Source organism: Tubulanus polymorphus, chromosome 12, assembly GCF_964204645.1.
Source record: "Tubulanus polymorphus chromosome 12, tnTubPoly1.2, whole genome shotgun sequence".
NCBI lineage: Eukaryota > Metazoa > Nemertea > Palaeonemertea > Tubulaniformes > Tubulanidae > Tubulanus > Tubulanus polymorphus.
The window spans coordinates 293,951-312,529 of record NC_134036.1 but is presented as its reverse complement, the minus strand read 5'-3'; the positions used below and the strand labels follow the sequence as shown (position 1 = coordinate 312,529).

The 18,579-nt window shown below is 37.2% G+C and overlaps 3 protein-coding genes across 3 annotated transcripts; 2 read left to right on the top strand and 1 right to left on the bottom strand.

Annotated features, from left to right (window-relative positions):
• Positions 1 to 211: 211 nt before the first annotated feature.
• LOC141913987 (uncharacterized) lies at positions 212 to 2,382 on the top strand. The gene is made up of 5 exons (XM_074805223.1): positions 212 to 310; positions 676 to 738; positions 840 to 965; positions 1,431 to 1,549; positions 1,830 to 2,382. The coding sequence occupies exons 2-5, from the start codon at positions 684 to 686 to the stop codon at positions 2,046 to 2,048; spliced, it is 519 nt and encodes a 172-aa protein (XP_074661324.1). The 5' UTR covers positions 212 to 310; positions 676 to 683; the 3' UTR covers positions 2,049 to 2,382.
• Positions 2,292 to 14,426, bottom strand: LOC141913985 (receptor-type tyrosine-protein phosphatase kappa-like). Its single transcript, XM_074805221.1, has 34 exons — positions 14,371 to 14,426; positions 13,666 to 13,845; positions 12,988 to 13,215; positions 12,336 to 12,551; positions 12,087 to 12,230; positions 11,557 to 11,880; positions 11,379 to 11,476; positions 11,058 to 11,286; positions 10,776 to 10,961; positions 10,238 to 10,459; positions 9,466 to 9,705; positions 8,979 to 9,122; positions 8,516 to 8,833; positions 8,286 to 8,395; positions 8,011 to 8,209; positions 7,839 to 7,935; positions 7,508 to 7,766; positions 7,287 to 7,429; positions 7,068 to 7,219; positions 6,865 to 6,980; positions 6,242 to 6,329; positions 5,938 to 6,014; positions 5,810 to 5,846; positions 5,629 to 5,738; positions 5,418 to 5,552; positions 5,065 to 5,222; positions 4,711 to 4,846; positions 4,471 to 4,626; positions 4,230 to 4,394; positions 3,841 to 3,975; positions 3,627 to 3,755; positions 3,236 to 3,372; positions 3,024 to 3,159; positions 2,292 to 2,941 (listed from the first exon to the last, which is right to left on the bottom strand). Exons 3-34 carry the CDS (start codon positions 13,184 to 13,186, stop codon positions 2,864 to 2,866), a joined length of 5,073 nt encoding a protein of 1,690 aa, XP_074661322.1. The 5' UTR covers positions 13,187 to 13,215; positions 13,666 to 13,845; positions 14,371 to 14,426; the 3' UTR covers positions 2,292 to 2,863.
• A 1,433-nt stretch (positions 14,427 to 15,859) lies between these two features.
• Positions 15,860 to 18,131, top strand: LOC141913988 (uncharacterized). The gene is made up of 6 exons (XM_074805224.1): positions 15,860 to 15,920; positions 16,438 to 16,503; positions 16,620 to 16,674; positions 16,938 to 17,058; positions 17,575 to 17,771; positions 18,023 to 18,131. The coding sequence occupies exons 2-6, from the start codon at positions 16,459 to 16,461 to the stop codon at positions 18,070 to 18,072; spliced, it is 468 nt and encodes a 155-aa protein (XP_074661325.1). The 5' UTR covers positions 15,860 to 15,920; positions 16,438 to 16,458; the 3' UTR covers positions 18,073 to 18,131.
• Positions 18,132 to 18,579: the final 448 nt, after the last annotated feature.

Sequence of the window (18,579 nt, the reverse complement as noted above, 5' to 3'; positions counted from 1 at the left end):
GTTGAAGAAAATTTGAAATTTATTTACACACTTATCACCACAACGAAAGAGGTACCGTTTACAGAGGGACATCGAGAACTATTTACAAATATAAAATCATAAACCAGCGGCGTGGTTTCTACTGTACTGTAAGCTAAGTGTATTGTCCACGGTTCGTTGGTCTTGAAGAAAACAAGTAGAAGTTGAAGTCTCTATATACACTGTGTCTAATACTGAATCTCAGTCACTGCGCTAAAACCGGTACAGAATTTCTGTATATACGTGCATATATATATATCGACATAAAGGCGTCTTGAAGCCGGTATCACTGGTAAGTCTTCAGAAAGTGACGAATTTCTCTAGAGTTTCTGAAGTCAACTGAGTCGCATCAAATCATTGTATACCACCGTTAGGCCTACAGACAACAGACAACAGTTTTGATGATATATTTAGTGCTATTTGTTGAAAAGGTACCTGAGTTTCACTTTACGGGTGTACTGACGGGAAAATGTCCTACTTAATGTTCCAAATAACAAGTGGACAATTTTAGGATGTATGGATGAACTATGGGCTGCTGCTGCCTCTTTGATAGTACTAAATAGGGGTCTTTAACACATAAAACTTGTAGAAGAAAATGAGGGCGTTTTTTCTTCAGGAATATCATTACGTCATCGAAATTCTTATCTTCTTCAATAGGAAAGAGAATGTCTTTGACGACCATTTTAACGGCAACTTTAATCACAGTTTACTCCGTCACAGGTAATCAATGGCACACGTCATAATCTTTATATAATCTAGTAATGCGAATAGCCTTTAGACGGTTGAAATATTCTGATTGAGCGCCATTTTTTTCGGTACAGGAATCGCTGACGGTCTGGCGTGGAAATGTTACCAATGCGAATACGGTACATACGACCCGCTGACCGTGGAGTCGGATCTGTTCTTGAAGGAGGTATCGAGCATGAAGCGAAGGAATTACAATCTAGGTAAAGATCTTTATCATTCAAAAATTACCAATTCGCTTTTCAAAAATTCGTCGGCCTAAATCTCGCAAATAAACGCCTAAATTTGCCAAACATATGTATACATTGTAAGCTAGCTACAACAAGCTCGTGGTTGGTGATAAACAATAGGAATTTAATACTAGGGCGGATTAAGGGGGGTGGTGTCGGGGGTCTGGACCCCTGCCTTCCCATTGAGGTTGCCCTTTTCGTTAATTCAAAGTTCGTTAAAACCTGCAAATTTTTTAAAGCCCATCCTTTCGGAAATTGAATATTTTCTGTTCTATTTTCTTAAAAAAAAGTATCTACCACCAAAGTAGAAGCGATTGACTTGGATGCTTTAGGCCAATCTGAAAAATGTCTTTTCCTTTCTTCTGGCCTTTCCTAGATCCATCCCTGTTAATACATTGTAACTTTGTATGTATTGTATGGAGTGATTTTCTCCGCCAGGTGTCAGGTCGATCCATTACTGTTACGAGGACCCGGATCGACTGTACGGTAGCCGCAGCAGCACGGAAGACTTTACCTCATATCGCTGTGGCAACGGAGGAGATACCACGTATTGTATGGTAAGTGTTTGATCGTCTCCTAGCAACTGAAAACAAAAAACCGGCCATCATTCAGTCCTATTCAAGAATATGCTTCATCCAATGTGGTATTGTCAAACAGTGCCCCATCTAGTCAGACACCCACATCTTTTCGGGCATTGTTGCCGAGGTTTGGACTCTTTGAGAGTCCGATCTTTAACAATTACACACAAAATACAATGCAACACTATCCTATATTTACAATACGATACCTCTAACTAATTTAGATGTCTATTAAAAACCGATCAATTTTATTTTCTAGAAAGAAACGATAACGCTAAGAGACGGTACTTTCTTCATGACGAGGAAATGTAGCCCGGATTGTGTAGAGGAGACGATTAAAGGTCCCACTTATACGAAGGAGATAAAGTGTTGTTCGAGTGGCAGTTACTGTAACTCTTCTTTCACCCACAAGGGGTCGCTTATTGCAGTACTGTTTGCGCTGATATTGTCTGCTTGCACGAGTCCAGTTTTCTCATAGTAAACTATAAACTGTCGACATCGAAATTACTGTATCATTTCATCATCAATGTCATTTGTTAATATTCAGAGTTGAATGAATATGTTTCTTTCTGGCTTGTATCAAAAATAGGCACGAAGTGACATCACTCTTTTGCAGCAGGAATAAACATATTCTTTTCTCAAAAAGAAACTCTTGAAAGCAAATATAAGGACGTTTGAAATATTTTCATTTCACAAGCGGTTTTTATTGCAAATATTTTATATATAATGAACACATGCACAAATAAATATCATAGTTATTTTATATGTTATCATGTTATAGCGCAATAAACAAAAAATATTAAAAGAAAACTCGAATAAATAAAATAAACTTAATTCTATAACTTTAAAAACAAGGCTATATGATTCGTATATTTAAATATATTCAAGGAATCTGATTGGGTCGGATACTTTTTTTTAATGATGTTTGGCCCAGTTCCACGCGATAGACAAGTTCTCATTTTTCCATTTTTGATTGTTTTATAAAAGCGACCGTAGTGATGATGATAATAGCAATGGGACTCCTCTATTTTTTCAGAGAAATTTCAAATAATCTAATATGAAAAGAAAAGTCAATTTTACAAAATTAAGAATATGATTCGCGAAATTGGACCTGCACCGAAATACTCTTAACATATTCATTGGTCAGTGAGTTGTTTTCATGCTTCCATAAATAATAATTAGCAGGAAATTTTTCTCTAAATATCACAGCTAAATACGAATATCATTTCTGGTTAAATGATTACATAATGTTGTCCTCCTTTCTGTGAGCAACTGACTTCCGTTATATGTTAATTAGGAAACGAAATTTGCGTACGTTTCGAATCCTTGGAAATACAGTATCACCAGGTCATGCAGGAATTTGTATTGTTCCTGAAATACGTAGATTAACAAAAGACATCAATAACATTACAAGTTCTCAATTCAGAATATCTAGAAAATATCAGGAAATTACCAAATTTGGAATGAATTGAGGTCGAGTCATTCGTAGCTTTTGAATACAGTGATAGATATCGATCTCTTCGCTAGATGGCGCCTTGGTGATCAATTCAAATGCCGCACAAAATAGTCCTGTTCTCGTTGTGCTGTCCCTGTAAAATTTGCACAATCGTTCAAATCTGTGATGTTGTTTTGAATAATTAACTCAGACGTTGCTAAGATACGAACATGCAATGTACAACAATCGGACTGGTGACGCGTTCCTTTGAAACAAGCTGCACGAAGTCAAGTAGACTCTGTACATCAGGAACCGACTCATCCTCAGGCCATCCTAAAAACTGGATCTGACGAATCTGACGCGATTCCTGTGAAAGCAAAGAATAAAAAGAACATCGATTGGGATCAGGCTATAGTAAATAGCAGAGATGCCGGATATTCTGTATATGCGGCCATCTTTCCCTGAAAGGATGCTATCGATTTCATTTATGTCAACTGTTTTTCGACCATCAAATCCCGGCGAACTATTTTGTAAAGGGCAATAACAGATCCTCCAGTTGAACAGAGTTACAACACATCTTCTGCTTAATTAGATTTTGAACTTTTGTAGGATAGCACTTACATTGTCAGTCTGTAGTATGAGGTCACGATAGATGACTTGTTCGTTTGACATCGTATGCGATTGTTCTAACGAAACTTCGAACGGTCCAAATTGCATAACACCATCGGTCGGCCAGTAATTTGCATAAGTCTGGAAATTTTGTAAAACATACATCTACACATTCGTATGGACAGAAAGCAAATACGAAATTTGAAACATTTGGAATAAGCCTTACCGGATCATGCGGATGTTCTTGATGCATCATAACGATACGTTCACAGTTATAGTTAAAGATCATTTGCCAGAAATCAATAATTGTGTTCGGCATCGGACTTTGTGTAGCTATAAACACGTTGTCATCTGTGATCGTCTGTAAAAACAATGAATTGTCCGAATAATCGAGTTATGTTGTTATCAATGTAACTGATATTTACCCAGTGTAGATTTTGATTATAAATCCCATAACATTGTTGTGATATATAAAGTGTATATCTCTGACATCATGAAATAAAAGTAATTATAACCAATTACCAAGATCTTTCCATTATAGATGTTTGATACAAAGTATTTATCAAGACAAGGGGCCGAAATCAAATATATCGAGCTTCGTTTAGCTTCACTCACATGCACAAATGAAGCATTGATGAACGACTCTTTTTCGCTGGAAATCCTCGCTTGATATTTGGTTTCCGGAAGTATTTCTTGGTATCGTGTCTTCTTGACGTTGATTGGCAGCTTTGCAATCGCCAACGTTGCAGGACCTTGTATCGGAGTAGATGCTTTGTATATCTAAAATAATATTTCGACAAGTATTTCTAAAATGTTGGTATTTTCCTTCACGCAGCTCGTCTCACTCTGTACGTACTAGAAATTGCTCCTCTATTTTATCAGACACGTTTTTAGATACAGGACGCGTTGCTTTTATTTCCTCGTATGATTCTCTGAAACTCGTGGTCGGGTATGCCACTGGTCCCAGTACCAGTTCCTCCAGTAGAATCTGGTGCACGAGACTGTACTGTTTCTGCAGTAAAAAACAGCATTGCGTCGAAGAAGGTCTAGAATTTGGAAACCTGGGAGTAAGTAAATGAAAGACATTGAGGTTTACCATATTTTGGATCATTTCTGGTCTTTGTTGTCGCAGGTATCGATACAGCGGGAAGATTCCGACTCGTCCAGTAGTTTGGGCCTGTCTCAGTAGATATTCTGTTGCTATATAGCTACCAGTCCTTCCAGCACCAGCACTACAAACAACGATATCATTAAAAAAACAAAGACCAATTACAATTCATTTACAGTTCGTTTTGGTATTCCTTGGGACCTGTACCCTGGACAAATCTTTAGAAATATATGTTTTGAACTCTGGAGTCAAAGTAATCCAAATAATGTAAAACTATACCTAAATAGCTTCTCAGTAACAAGTAGGTTCTGAAGATATTTCCTATTTCATTTGATAGATTACCTGCAGTGTATGAGTATCGGTCCCTCATTCTGTTCGGTGAGACGCTGTTTGATGAACTGTTGCATACGAACTACAGATGAAGCCGGGAACGGTACACCATGATCCGGCCATCCTCGATAGTGAAACACTATTAGATTATGTGCTTGTTTGTGGCCACGCTATAAAATAAATCTAACGTTACTACGCATCGAGAGAGAGAGAGAAACTAGACGTTAAAAAAAGACGTTACTGATGTGAAATATGGTAGACCTAACATTGAAACAACCCATTATCATAATGTTATAAATGTCAGAACCAGGATCAGGAGACAAAAACAGCTGTTTGAGCCATTCAAGGTTAAGATAAGATCATACCTTTGTAATCGACAGGAAATGTACTAAAGTAGGAGGTTCAATGTGTTTTTCCATTCTATCTGAGACTGTCACTGTTATATCTCCATATCGACCTTTTGTGTTCAGTTTTGTTGGCCAATATAAATGACACTTCACCTGCAATCGGAATATGACAAACCACTTTTTTACTTTTTGCCTGTTTACACAGCAGCATCTAAAAGTATTTCTGTACCTTCTTATCTTTGTCCTGTCCTTCAGTCAGATCTGTGAGTACAATAATAGCCGGACATTTCTCTTGCCAGATCATCCGCCAATGGTCGTTGAATGTGCTTGGAATCGGGGCTAACAACAGGAAGAAATATATATGATTTTCAAAATATGAATCACCAAAAGCTTTATTACTCAAAGCTTACCCTGGCTCGCAATGTACGTCTCATCACCTTTTGACCCCTATAATTAGCAAGAGAAAACGGGTCTATCAGTTCTACAGTACCATCAGTAACTACAACGGTTTACACCTCTATGGAAGATAATTACTTACCCGAATATAATTAGCATTGATGTAATCTGATGTTGGATCGTCACCGATTTGTTTCAAAACAACTCTAGTCGTATCATCTATGAAAGCAACACAGCATTAGAATGAAAACCAATACATATGTATCAATAGTTACCCAAATACCGAATGACTCGTGTAAACGCCATGCATCTTAAGTGAGGAGGTTTCTCAATTAAACTTATTAAGGTATTTAGATTAAGTCTATGAAATATATGAAATCTAGAAAATATTTATTCAAACAACACAGTGCGTCTCAATATTTGCTTCTTAGTTAATTTGTACTTACAGGCCATTATGTTCTTGAATCTGTTTTTATGGAAGTTTTCCTTCAGGAATGCGTTGACGCTGGCCCCGTTGATCGTTTTGGGTATGCTCTGTAATGTATGGAAAAATGATGAACTGTATTGAACATCATACCAAGCACGTGTGTCCTGTTGGTCTAGTGGTTAACATGCTGGCCTTGAGTGTCCGAGACCCGGGTTCGATTCCCAGTGAGTGCATTGGTGATCGCTTGAACACAAACGCAAAGTTTGGTGCACGGTTGTGAACCTTTTTGTATTTGTGGCAGGGGTTTATTCAGAGACAATGGTAACTGTTCCACAGGTCATTATTAAGTTTGCTTCTAGAGTTTCTTGTGTTCATTTTCAATGTTTTAATCAACTTCAGTGACAATACAGACAACCGACTCCAGTGGGATTCCTTGCTGCCCTTTGCCAGCTGGCTTTAAGGGGATGCCTATAGCAGCACTCTGCGCTACACAGACCAACTCTCTCTCCCATTTTCGAATATGTCACAGACAGGGATGCAGCAAAATATCACACATAAACTTCGTGTCACCTCTAAACTTACAACTGGTTCCTGGGCGGTTAATCATTTCCCTTTTTTGTCTCTCAATGACATTGTTTATACCTCAAATTCTTTAGTCATTTCTTGCCAAGAGTTCGCTGACTTGTTAAGCGTATGGTTCAACAGTTCGCTGATGAGGGTTCCATCTCTAACAACCACTTCGTATTCATTTTCATCATCTATAGAGCAAATAAGATTCTAGAATCGTATTTATTTTGGGAAAATAGGAATTACAGAAAGGCGAGCGTCTTATTGAATCACAGTACCCATTGCTAACGCCTGATTGACGGTACCCTGATTGACAGCTGCTGGGAGTGGGGGAGGAGCTTGACTTGTACTTGCATCATTATTTTGCATAATGTCGTTCATTGGAACAGGAGAATTGTTCTCTTCAGTTTTAGGTTTGAAGCCTCCACGCCTGGAAAATAGGAATTGGACATGTTTTATTGTCTTAAACTATAGGGGTCGCCACTAATCAATCATACCTCCAAACTATAACTAGAACAACTGCAACCAATAACAGTATGAGAACAGCTGCAACAGCGCCACCTATTATTCCTGCATTAGACGGTGCTTTAACAATGATTCTCTCTTGTTGTTCTATTGGTGGATAATGCCGAAACGTTTCCTGAAAAGTCAAAAAGAAATTAAAATCATTTTGAAATTTGTAAACTACAATTTGTATTGAAAGACAAGATGAACTCACTCCGTTATAATTCACAACGATTCCTAAAATAAAACTGTAAGATTTTCCAGTTTCTAGAGGAGCATTAAAGTAACCATTATAGTCACGTGTATCACCAACTATAAACTCAGAGGGCACCGGTGATAGAACTGCAGTAATATAAACTGATAATCTTCGCTGTTTAGCTATTCCGTAGGAGACGTACTGTGATTGGTTGACCGTACGCTTCCGGCGACGGTTGATTGGTCCGTCGTGTTTCTTCACGATCACCTCGTAACCGCTGAAAATCAGAGAAAATATTGTTTTATAAATTCAAGCGTTATCAATGAATAAATATGTGGAAGACACTTACGTTATGTTGCCAGTGTTAACACGTTTTATTTGAAGTGTAACAGTCGTGTCTGTTACCGCTGCTTTCTTGACAACCAGTTGAGGAATTGTTATTTTACCTGAAATATCAGTTCTTTACCTGGTGACAAGTTACGTCAATGGTTACTCTTGAGGTTGATATTTTAACGACTTACCTGTCCAAAAGCTTACGCTGGCAGGCGAGCCTTCACCTTTACTATTCGAGGCAAAAATTGAACAGTTGTATTGAGTAAAAGGTATCAGTGACGTCGTTATGTCTAAAGTTGTGATGGAGCCATTGATTTCAGGTTTGTTAACTGTTTTTATGTCTGATAAAGGTGTTGTGGAAGTTGTACTGATGGGTTCACACGTGAGCTGAAAACAGATAGGAGATATGTTACAGTATAGTGCAGGTGGTGCCCTCTGCTGGTCAGAACAAGGGGATTCTTACCTTATAATTGATGACATCACAATTTGGACTGTTTGGTGCTGTCCATGTCAATGTTGTTTTCATTGTTTCCCTTGTGAATGAGAAGTCGAGAGAAGCGGGAGGTCCTGGGACTGAAATCGCAGACAAATTTAACTCATACGATTAATGGATCTACAGTAAAACAAACATGTTTTACACAATTCTGTGTTTGAATTGATGATTAAGGGCTTATTAGAATTAAAGGGTTTTACCTGCACACAAAGTTAGTATTGGACTAGTCAGACTCGCAGTTGATATAAGTTGGCTGTTCACCAATTTCTGTAGTCTAACAGCTATGTTATACCCGGTATTAGGAGTTAAACCAGTAATTGTGTGATTTGTTAGGACTCCTGCGGATTCCCGATTAGTCCAAGTGTTTTCTGATATCTTACGATAAACCACTTGATACTGAACGCTGACAGTACCATTACGTCCTGAATCTACTACAGAACCCGAGTAAGCTGTCCATCTGACTTTTAAACTGTTATCTGTCAGCGCAGATTTTGTCAAATTCGAAAACAACTTAAATTCTGAAAATATATGCATTTCAATGAATAAAGTCACATTGAGGTTACACGGATATTTCACTTTCAGTCATTTCCGATTCATAATAGTTACTATATTTAGGGAATAGGGAGTGAGATTCCCTGGAATCTCTGATTCATTGTAATATACCTGACTCGCACCACTTTCCGATGTAATTCTGTGAACAGCCAGATTCACAGGTACCATTCAAATAGTTACAACTTTCACTGTTGTAACATCTACATTCAATCATACATCCAAATGAGTTCGATCCCTTGCTGCAATAACCAGGTTCTAAACAGAAATTTAAAAGCTGATACGTAGAAAGTTCACCAAGAACCTTAGTGTCTAATGGACCACAGGTGGGTACATTAGGACCGTAGAACAACGTAGATCACTGTGGTGACCAGGACTGGGTGAAGTTAAAAGACGATGTTTGTGATATCAATGGCGTTGACTATGAATTCTTTTTAAATGAGGTGGATTAATCTCATTAGATGTAATGCGCCTTCGCACTACTTAATCCAGAAAACAACGAAGATGAATCATAATAATTACAAAAATTCTTATTAATAACATTCATTCATACGCTATTTCAATACCCTCAACTGTTAATGATTAGTTATGAAAAACTTACCGATGTATTTGAACCCGAAAACTTCTATTTCTGCCAGGTTTAAATGCTCTGCCTTTCTAATGTTCTTGTGTTGAACTGTGACGTATCGTCCAACTATAGGACCTGGGCTGCATTCTAATGTGTTATGTGTACCACAGAGAGCGGGGCCCTGGTAAGCACATATCGGGTTAGATGTAAAAATATTCGTACTTGTGCCATATTCATTGCCAACTCGAATCTCCATGTTGCGCGCGCGTTTTTCTGAGAATAAATTAAAACACTTCAATCGAAATATCGCAAAACGGACAATAATCCATGAAAGTTATGGATGTTAAAGAGACAATTTCTGCCATTGCTTTGGATGCAGATAAATTCAACTCCTGTTTACAACGGTTCAATTCGTATATTTTCTACTGTCACAATTTTCTTTTATTTAAAAAGTTGAATTTGAAAACAGACTTTTTTCATAGTCATTATCCATGGATACCACAGACACATTGTTGTCGAACTTGGTTCAGTTTCACGAAAATGCCTCGGATAATGATAATTTAATAAGCATATTCGCAGCTAGAATCCATCAATAATTGTTTGAAATCGAAAATCTTTCATCTTAACCGGGATTTTATATTCAGCTAGTCTTTTCGTGTTGAAAGTTGTAATTTTCCTATCAGATTTAAATGAAATGATCAATGATAATAATTAGTACTCACTCCAATCAGTATCGCAACCAGTCGCGTCTGTTCTTTCATAGTAAAGTTACTCATCAATCATTTTAATGATAATTAGTACTCACGCCACTCTGTAGGGTTATTGGTGCAACCAGTCGCGTCTGATCTATCCCAAAGTGTAACATTATGTACCACGTATTGAGTTCCGAGATCAATTCTAATCCAGGCGTTTTGATCCAAATTAGTGTGACATATGCCACTCTTCGTCTGACCATCTGTACATTTACTACCGGTAAACTTTTCGTAAGTGGATGACATTGTAACATTTTTACCACGAGCCACGTTTCCTACAAAACACATTTTGTGGAGATTCGATTTAGATTCGGCGGAAAATTATTCCATGATTTTTTTTCAAAACATACATTCTATTTTCGTGATACACTTTTTCTTCACGCGATGAAATGATTAGAGTTGATCTCAGTTTACAAAGTCGCAGCAGTTCCCCGGATGTTTCATGTCTGACATTTTTATCAATGAACATTGGCATTATTTTAATAATGTAAGCTTCACACAAGGAATTAGCTGAGTTAATGCGTTAATCTAAAAAAATCTGGGGTTCAGTTATATAAAACCAGTGACCCCGGTTTAATACAGAAAACTTACCGATTTGACAAGCTGGTCCGCTCCATCCTGGTGGTGTCCAAGGTGGAGATTTTATTGTAGACTCACATGCAGTGTTAGGATTCGGACACGTTAAAGCGCCATTCTGACCCTTTATTGGACATTCGCCCACGGCTGTATTACTGCAATGACACTCCCAACCAGTACAACTCTTCCCAAAACATTTTACTGACATAACAAAAACATGGTTTTGAAACATTTTGTAATTTGAAAGATCATCACTGGGATATTTAGCATTTGGAAGATCATTCTTTTTTCAATTACCTGCAGTCGCTGTTTTGTAATTTATAGTTTTGTTGTAGACAAACTTCTGAGTGACGTCATTCTTTACACCTACTCTAACTTCGTAATCAGTATCAGGTTCTAGTCCTGTTAGTGTGTGGCCGGTAGGTTGCGCCACTGTTGTGGTCCATTTTTGTCCGTTCAGTTGTTTATATTCGACATGATAAACAGCTTTAGTGACGTCACACTGTAACTCTGCAGCAGTTAAAGCCTGCAACATAATTATAATTCACTACATGTTTGTATCGTGTGTCAGTGAAAGAGAAGGTGCATAAATGAACACCAGCATGAAGGCACACTTACGGTCCATGCAAGTATCAGATTGGTTGTCTGGGGCCACGTGTTACTGTTCTCAACCGCTGTGGACACCACACGAACATTTTTAGGACCGTTTAATGGATCTACAGTAAATCAAACATGTTTAACACAATTCTGTGTTTGAATTGATGATTAAAAGTTTATTAGAATGAGGGATTTTTACTTGCACACAAAGTCTGTATAGTGAGTATTGGACTAGTCTCACTAGCAGTTGATACATGTTGACCATTCTCTAATTTTTGTAGTTTAACAGCTATGTTATACTCGGTATTAGGAGTTAAACCAGTAATTGTGTGATATGTAAGGACTCCTGCAGATTCCTGATTAGTCCAAGTATTTTCTGATGTCTTACGATGAACGACTTGATACTGAACGCTGATATTACCACGTCCTGAATCTACTACAGAACCCGAGTAAGCTTTCCAACTGACTTTTAGACTGTTATCTGTCAGCGCCGATTTTGTCAAATTCGAAAACAACTTCAATTCTGAAAAAAATCGATGTTGTTTTTAGACATGAATAAGGATCTTTGCATTTGGATCATTTTCATTCGAGGATTCACATAGGTTACTATAAATTCACATTGAGGTTACACGAATATTTTTCTTTCGGTCATTTCTGATTCATATTAGTTACTATATTTCGGGAATAGGGAGTGTGATTCCTAGAAATCTCTGATTCATTGTAATATACCTGACTCGCACCACTTTCCGATGTAATTCTGTGAACAGCCAGATTCACAGGTACCTCTCAAATAGTCACAACTTTCACTGTTGTAACATCTACATTCAATCATACATCCAAATGAGTTCGATCCCTTACTGCAATCACTGGGCGCTAAACACAAATTTAAACGTGATTTCATTTCAGATATTCTTAATTTATATCATTCATAATCAATTCCATTACCTTACAATTTACTAAGTTTTGAAAAAAACTTACCGATATATTTGAACCCGATAACTCCTATTTCTGCCAGTCCGAGATGCACCGCCTTACCAATGTTCTTGTGTTGAACGGTGACGTATTGTCCAACTATAGGACCCGCGCTGCATGCTGATGTGTTATGTTTACCACAAAGAGGGGGGCCCTGGTAAGCACATATCTGGTCAGATGTTAGACTTCCAACCCGAATCTCCAGGTTGCGCGCGCGTTTTTCTGAAAATAAATTGTTAGTTTTGAAATATAGGAAAATGGACAATAATGCATAGAACTCATTATGAAGTTGTAAAGAAAATTTCGTCGATTGCTTTTGATGCAGATAAATTCAATTGCGGTTAAATCAATTTATTTTCAACTGCATTTTGCTATTAATGTCGAAACAAGCCAAACATTGAAATATCTTAACAAAGATATCTTTTATCCATGGATACCACGTTTGACTTAGGCCTATTATAAATGGATAATTCTGGTTCTTGTAACCCATCAATGATAAATTCGTGAATTTTTAACTGCCATTTTGTGTTAAAAAATTTTAATTGAAAAGTCATAAGCATGGATACCACAGACACATTGTTGTCAAAATTAGTCCAGCTTCATGTTTGACTGTATCCGTCCCGGGTCATTCATAATAACAATAATAGTGTGTACTCACGCCACTCGGCGGTGCAATTAGTCGCGTCTGTTCTATCCCAAAGTGTAACTTTATGTACCACGTATTGAGTTCCCAGATCAATTCTAATCCAGGCGTCTTGTTCCTCACCAGTGTGACATAGTTCAGTACCACCACTTATTGCCGTCTTACCATCTGTACATTTATCGCCAGTCCCATGGTGGTCCAAATGGGATGACATTGTAACTGTTTTACCACGAGCCACGTTACCTACAAAACACATTTTGTGTAGAATCGATTTAGATTCAGCGGTAAACAATTTCATGATTCACGAGTCACGTTCTTTACAGAATTTGTGTAAAATCGATTCAGCACATCGAGATCTTATTTCATGATTTATCAAAAGACACATTTTGTTTTGCATGAAACAAAACATGAAACATTTTTTTTTCTTTCAAGCGATAAGATTTGATGAATTAAACTCAGTTCATTGGGTCCCGGATGTTTGATACGTCAATGAGGAATTCTATTTCCGTTTATCCCATATATGGGCATTTCAATATAAACTCACAAAAGACGAATGAAAATAACGAATTTGTGGAGTTAATTCATGGACTCTAAACGTCTTAGAGTCCATGGTTAATCTTAGATGTGAGTTTCATTGATATTAAATTTGACCCCTGTTGTCTGGAGCAGAAACAGTTGATACAAAAAGCTTACCGATTTGACAAGCTGGTCCGGTCCATCCTGGTGGTGTCCAAGATGTAGACTCACATGCTGTGTTAGGATTTGGACACGTTAAAGCGCCATCTATATTCTGACCCTTTATTGGACATATGTTCACGGTTGTGTTACTGCAATGACACTCCCAACCAGTACAATTCTTCCCAAAACATTTCGCTGAAATGAGAAAACTAGATTATTTAACCAGAATGTCCTCTCCAAATTCTTCTCTGAGCTCTCCATCCCCGACAATTGATAGTTTGAATCCTGACAGTGACAGAGTTTCTTTCCGTAGTTCTTCTCTGAGCTCTCCACCCCCGACAATTGATAGTTTGAATCCTGACAGTGACAGAGTTTCTTTCTGTAGTTCTTCTCTGAGCTCTCCAACCCCGACAATTGATAGTTTGAATCCTGACAGTGACAGAGTTTCTTTCTGTAGTTCTTCTCTGAGCCCTCCATCCCCGATAATTGATAGTTTGAATCCTGACAGTGACAGAGTTTCTTTCTGTAGTTCTTCTCTGAGCTCTCCAACCCCGACAATTGATAGTTTGAATCCTGACAGTGACAGAGTTTCTTTCTGTAGTTCTTCTCTGAGCCCTCCATCCCCGATAATTGATAGTTTGAATCCTGACAGTGACAGAGTTTTAATGAAGTTTTTTTTAAACAAATAAGACAATCGCAAAAACGAATAAGATATTTTACCTGAAGTAAAAACAGTATTCACCAGTAACACCAGCAAAACCAGGAAGTGAATTCGGCCGAACATTTTAGCACAATCCAACCCTATATACAAAACACGTTTTCATATATGTTTTATCTCTTAAATCGTCCTGCGATATCAATCCATGACCTAATTAAAATTTATTTTTAGGCAGTTTGAATATCGGCTCTTAAGGAATTTTAATAAAGTCATTTTTCAATTGGTGAAATAAAGTTAAATCAAATGCACCACTATCCGGTGCGGGTAATAGTAATAAAGATAAGCCTTAACAAAGCGAGCACAAATTCATCAATATTTCAATGTATTTTTGTCGGAAAAAGTTTAGATGACATTGAAAATTTAAAGTCTCAATGATTCATTAATCATTTGTATTGTCACTTTCCCCTTGACCGGCATAATCTCGATATTTCATCTTTTATAAAAAGTTTTTATGAATTCGAATTTTGTGAGCCGGGCCCCAAGTTCAAACGTTGCGTCAAAGTCTTATAAAGTCTTGAATATTGAGCTCAGTTACTGAGGTCCAAAACATCATAGTCTTATATTTAAGATTGGTCTTAAAGATGGTAGATTGGATATAGAACCAAAATGAGCTTTGGTCTTTAGTTGTTAGATTGGTTATAGAACCAAAATGAGTTCAGACTGGTCTTTAGATTGGCTTTAGGTTGGCTATAGAACTAAAATGGGTCTTGGCCTAAATTTAAACTAGGTCTGTGGCACCTGGCCCAAGCAGGGCATGAGCACCACGTGCATGTGTTGGCTTTGAAATATTAATCATTTGGATGAAGAATTCGTCACGAAAAGTTCTAAACACACTTGATTTTTTATCGATGATTTCCAATTCAATATCGGTATCGGTATCGTATACATTCAGTATTGACAACCAGGAAAATTCATGATTTAGGAATGTTCAATAAATACCGTTCGGGGAATCCCCCAGATAACTCACGGTTAGATATAGACTCTACACGAACCGGTTTTCTACGTTGTTTCATTACAGCGTGACCGACTTTTTCATAGTCTCATAAAACAGGGTTTGAGAACCTTGTAAAACTTGTATTTGTACGGATTCGACACTGTCGGATTCGCTAATTGATGTAGACCCAACCCCGGAAGACAAAACCTTATTGAAAAAGTGAATTTCGAGAATTTCAGATTTGGAACTGTTGGGGGTGGAGAGGTCAGAGTAAAACTCAACAAAATTAGCAGAAACATGTCGCAGATTGAGACTGGAAGTTGTGGTTCGAGGTTCACATTTCAGTCAGATTGTGTCGACACACAGAAAGTACAAATTCATTTTAACAGAATTCAATGACATTTGAGCCGTTATTTTATCCTTGTCGGGATTTTTATCATTTTCCGCCATCAATCGATATCTTTTTCATGAATTTCGATGTTTTTTTTTGTTCAAATCTCTACCGGTTCTAAATCAGATAAGATATCTGCGGTAAATATTGATAGATTTCCCGTTTATATTAAACTCACGCCGATTTCATGAATCGATGCGATTTGTTTCAAGTTTTCTCAAACGGAGGTAAGTGTTCCTTATTAAACAACATCTCCCTTCAATGTCGACATTTAAACCTCTCGCTGTTCATGTAGTGAATATAATCGAAGATATAACAACGATAATCTGGTTTGACATTTCGGGCAAAATGCTTTTATTCAACATAGGAGATCCATCTATGATAAAGTGATAATATTTTTACAATAAATCTCTTTAAGTTGGGTAAAAGCATTCTATACCCGAAATGTCAGTTCAACTTATATTGTCATTTTTTTTCGTAGAATCCTTTCAGGGCCACATCGAACAAAAAACCTTGAAATCTTTCGAAATAAATACTATAGGACTTGTATTTATTTTGATGCCATGCGGGTTTTAATAAAGTTTGGACTGGTATCCTCATCCAAATGATGTTCTCACGGGCTCTGACCACTAACCGACCTGATGGCTCGGTTTCGTGAAAATGATAAGGCTTTGATTGGACCTTGAAATGAATGAATAACTATATACATGTGACGTCATATCATTATGGATTGTGTAATTTCAGATTTTGCAGAAGTGACACAAAATGTATAGGTTTCTTATTGTTGCCAGTTTGGTCGTTGCGTCTCAGGTAAGAATATCACGTGTCAGTCACGTGTCAGTGGACTCGGGGCGTTTATCATAAATTGTGCTGTATCAACCCGAACTCTGTTGACAGCGTGAGAAACGTTCATGTCATTTTTGCAGGCTTTGAAATTCCCAGGAAATGTAGTTCCGTACGATTTCGGCGAATATGACATGGGTAAGTCCCCGAGACAAACAAGTCAAAAGTTAGTACTTACTGTAATATCAAATACCGAATTGTTATTTTCGCAAGATGATAATTTTCGCGACGCGGGTCGTGTCAAATTGTTATTTTCGCAAGATAATAATTTTCGCGACGCGGGTCGTGTCGAATTGTTATTTTCGCAAGATAAAAATTTTTGCGACGTGGGTTGAAACGAATTGTTATTTTCGCAAGATAATAATTTTCGCGACGCGGGTCGCGTTTCATTTTTCTTGTAGAAGAGACCAAAAAATCGTTTGAAGTTTACAAGAATCTGTTTGAATCGGCCACTGATAAATGCTTCCAGTTTGTGCCACGTACCGCTGAGAAACCTTTCCTACGTGTTATGAGCAGTGAGGTGTAAGTTGTAAATTGGAAAAATTCTTTTTTAAACCATGGAATTCTAAACCGATTTCATTTTAAACTATACAGAACTGAACCCAAACTGTCCACGGTTGGGTTCGAATAATATTCATGAGACAGACTATTTTTCTGAATAGTTATGGATTTTGTACTTTCTGCTAAAACATCAGAGCTCCTATGACTAATTAAAGTAGATTCGTTGGTTGTTTAAATTGACGTGATTATATTAGTTCTATTGGTTTGATTTGATGTCTGTCCCCTTTCACGAACCGACAAGCCTCACTCGCCAGGGAACTGGCAGTCAAATTTACAGAATTTCCCCCTTTCAAATCGAAGTAGAAAGGTGAATCATGACAGTAAACCGATGCCTTTCTAATGACTGATGTTTGTAGCAAAAATTTAGAAAAATCTCATAAATTAAATTTGTAGGATTCTAATTCTCAAATTGAGTTTCTTTTTCCGTGGATTCTTTCAGTTGTAATAATGATATTTTTTTATAACTTTAATTTCTAGTTGTTACGCCGATCTCCGCACCCGCGACAGAACCGGTAACGTCGGACCCTACGTGCTCTATCAGATCACTCCGTTTAAATACGGTGGCTGCAAACACGGCAAAAATATCTACACGATATTGAAGAATATCATCGGAGTCACTGGAATGCCCGATTATGGAACCGACGAATTCAAAACCATGATGGAATACGACGAACGTAAGTTGAGCATCAAACAGATCCACAGATTGAAATCTTAGAAATTGCCAATTGAAACAAAATTCAAAAGACGTTTTCTAAAATCATTTTCCTCATAAATTAACTAACCCTTAATAAATTAAATATGGATTTTGTTTCGTTTAGATTTAGAATGAGATTTCTTCAAATTTTATTCAATTCGAATTTGAAATTTTGAGATATTCTTTATTCTTATATAATTTCAAGTAATTTTCTCATGTTGATATTTGTAGTGGTTATTCCGGCGAAATACCTGACAATGGTCAAACAACAATTCTGCTAATTCGAATCCATTGATTTCCGCTCGTAATGAAATAAAATAAAATCATTTTAATACAAAAACTTTTCTGTTTTGTCGAAATTTTTCTGATATCAAGTTTTATTGGGAGATATAAAATATCGGACAATTTTGAAAAATAAAGCGAAGCTAATTACCTCGAGGAGATAACACTAATTTTAATAATTGTACATATAAAAATACAAGTTGATAATACACGTACATGTAATATACTTGAGATCATTTAACAGAAAAAACAGTCGTGTGACCTTGAATCTCAATACATAAGTTAATGATCCGATTAAGTGTTCTTTGAGTGGCAGTTACTGTAACTCTTCTTTCACCCACAAGGGGTCGCTTATTGCAGTACTGTTTGCGCTGATAGTGTCTGCTTGCACGAGTCCAGTTTTCTCATAGTAAACTCTATAAACTGTCGACATCGAAATTACTGTATCATTTTCACAGTATTTTTCAGGTCAATATAAAGTGACTTCACTCTTTTTGCAGCAGCTT

Bases quoted from the DNA above. Each gene is read 5' to 3' on its own strand.
- LOC141913985 (XM_074805221.1), bottom strand. From the start codon at position 13,186: ATGTCATCCCATTTGGACCACCATGGGACTGGCGATAAATGTACAGAT. The intron at 8,834-8,978 runs GTATATTACAAT...ATATATTTTCAG, and splicing joins CGGAAAGTGGTGCGAGTCAG to AATTTAAGTTGTTTTCGAAT. The intron at 5,553-5,628 runs GTACAGAAATAC...TTCCGATTGCAG, and splicing joins GACAGGACAAAGATAAGAAG to GTGAAGTGTCATTTATATTG.
- LOC141913988 (XM_074805224.1), top strand. From the start codon at position 16,459: ATGTATAGGTTTCTTATTGTTGCCAGTTTGGTCGTTGCGTCTCAG. The intron at 16,504-16,619 runs GTAAGAATATCA...TCATTTTTGCAG, and splicing joins GTTTGGTCGTTGCGTCTCAG to GCTTTGAAATTCCCAGGAAA. The intron at 16,675-16,937 runs GTAAGTCCCCGA...TTTTTCTTGTAG, and splicing joins TTTCGGCGAATATGACATGG to AAGAGACCAAAAAATCGTTT.
- LOC141913987 (XM_074805223.1), top strand. From the start codon at position 684: ATGTCTTTGACGACCATTTTAACGGCAACTTTAATCACAGTTTACTCC. The intron at 739-839 runs GTAATCAATGGC...TTTTCGGTACAG, and splicing joins CACAGTTTACTCCGTCACAG to GAATCGCTGACGGTCTGGCG. The intron at 1,550-1,829 runs GTAAGTGTTTGA...TTTATTTTCTAG, and splicing joins GAGATACCACGTATTGTATG to AAAGAAACGATAACGCTAAG.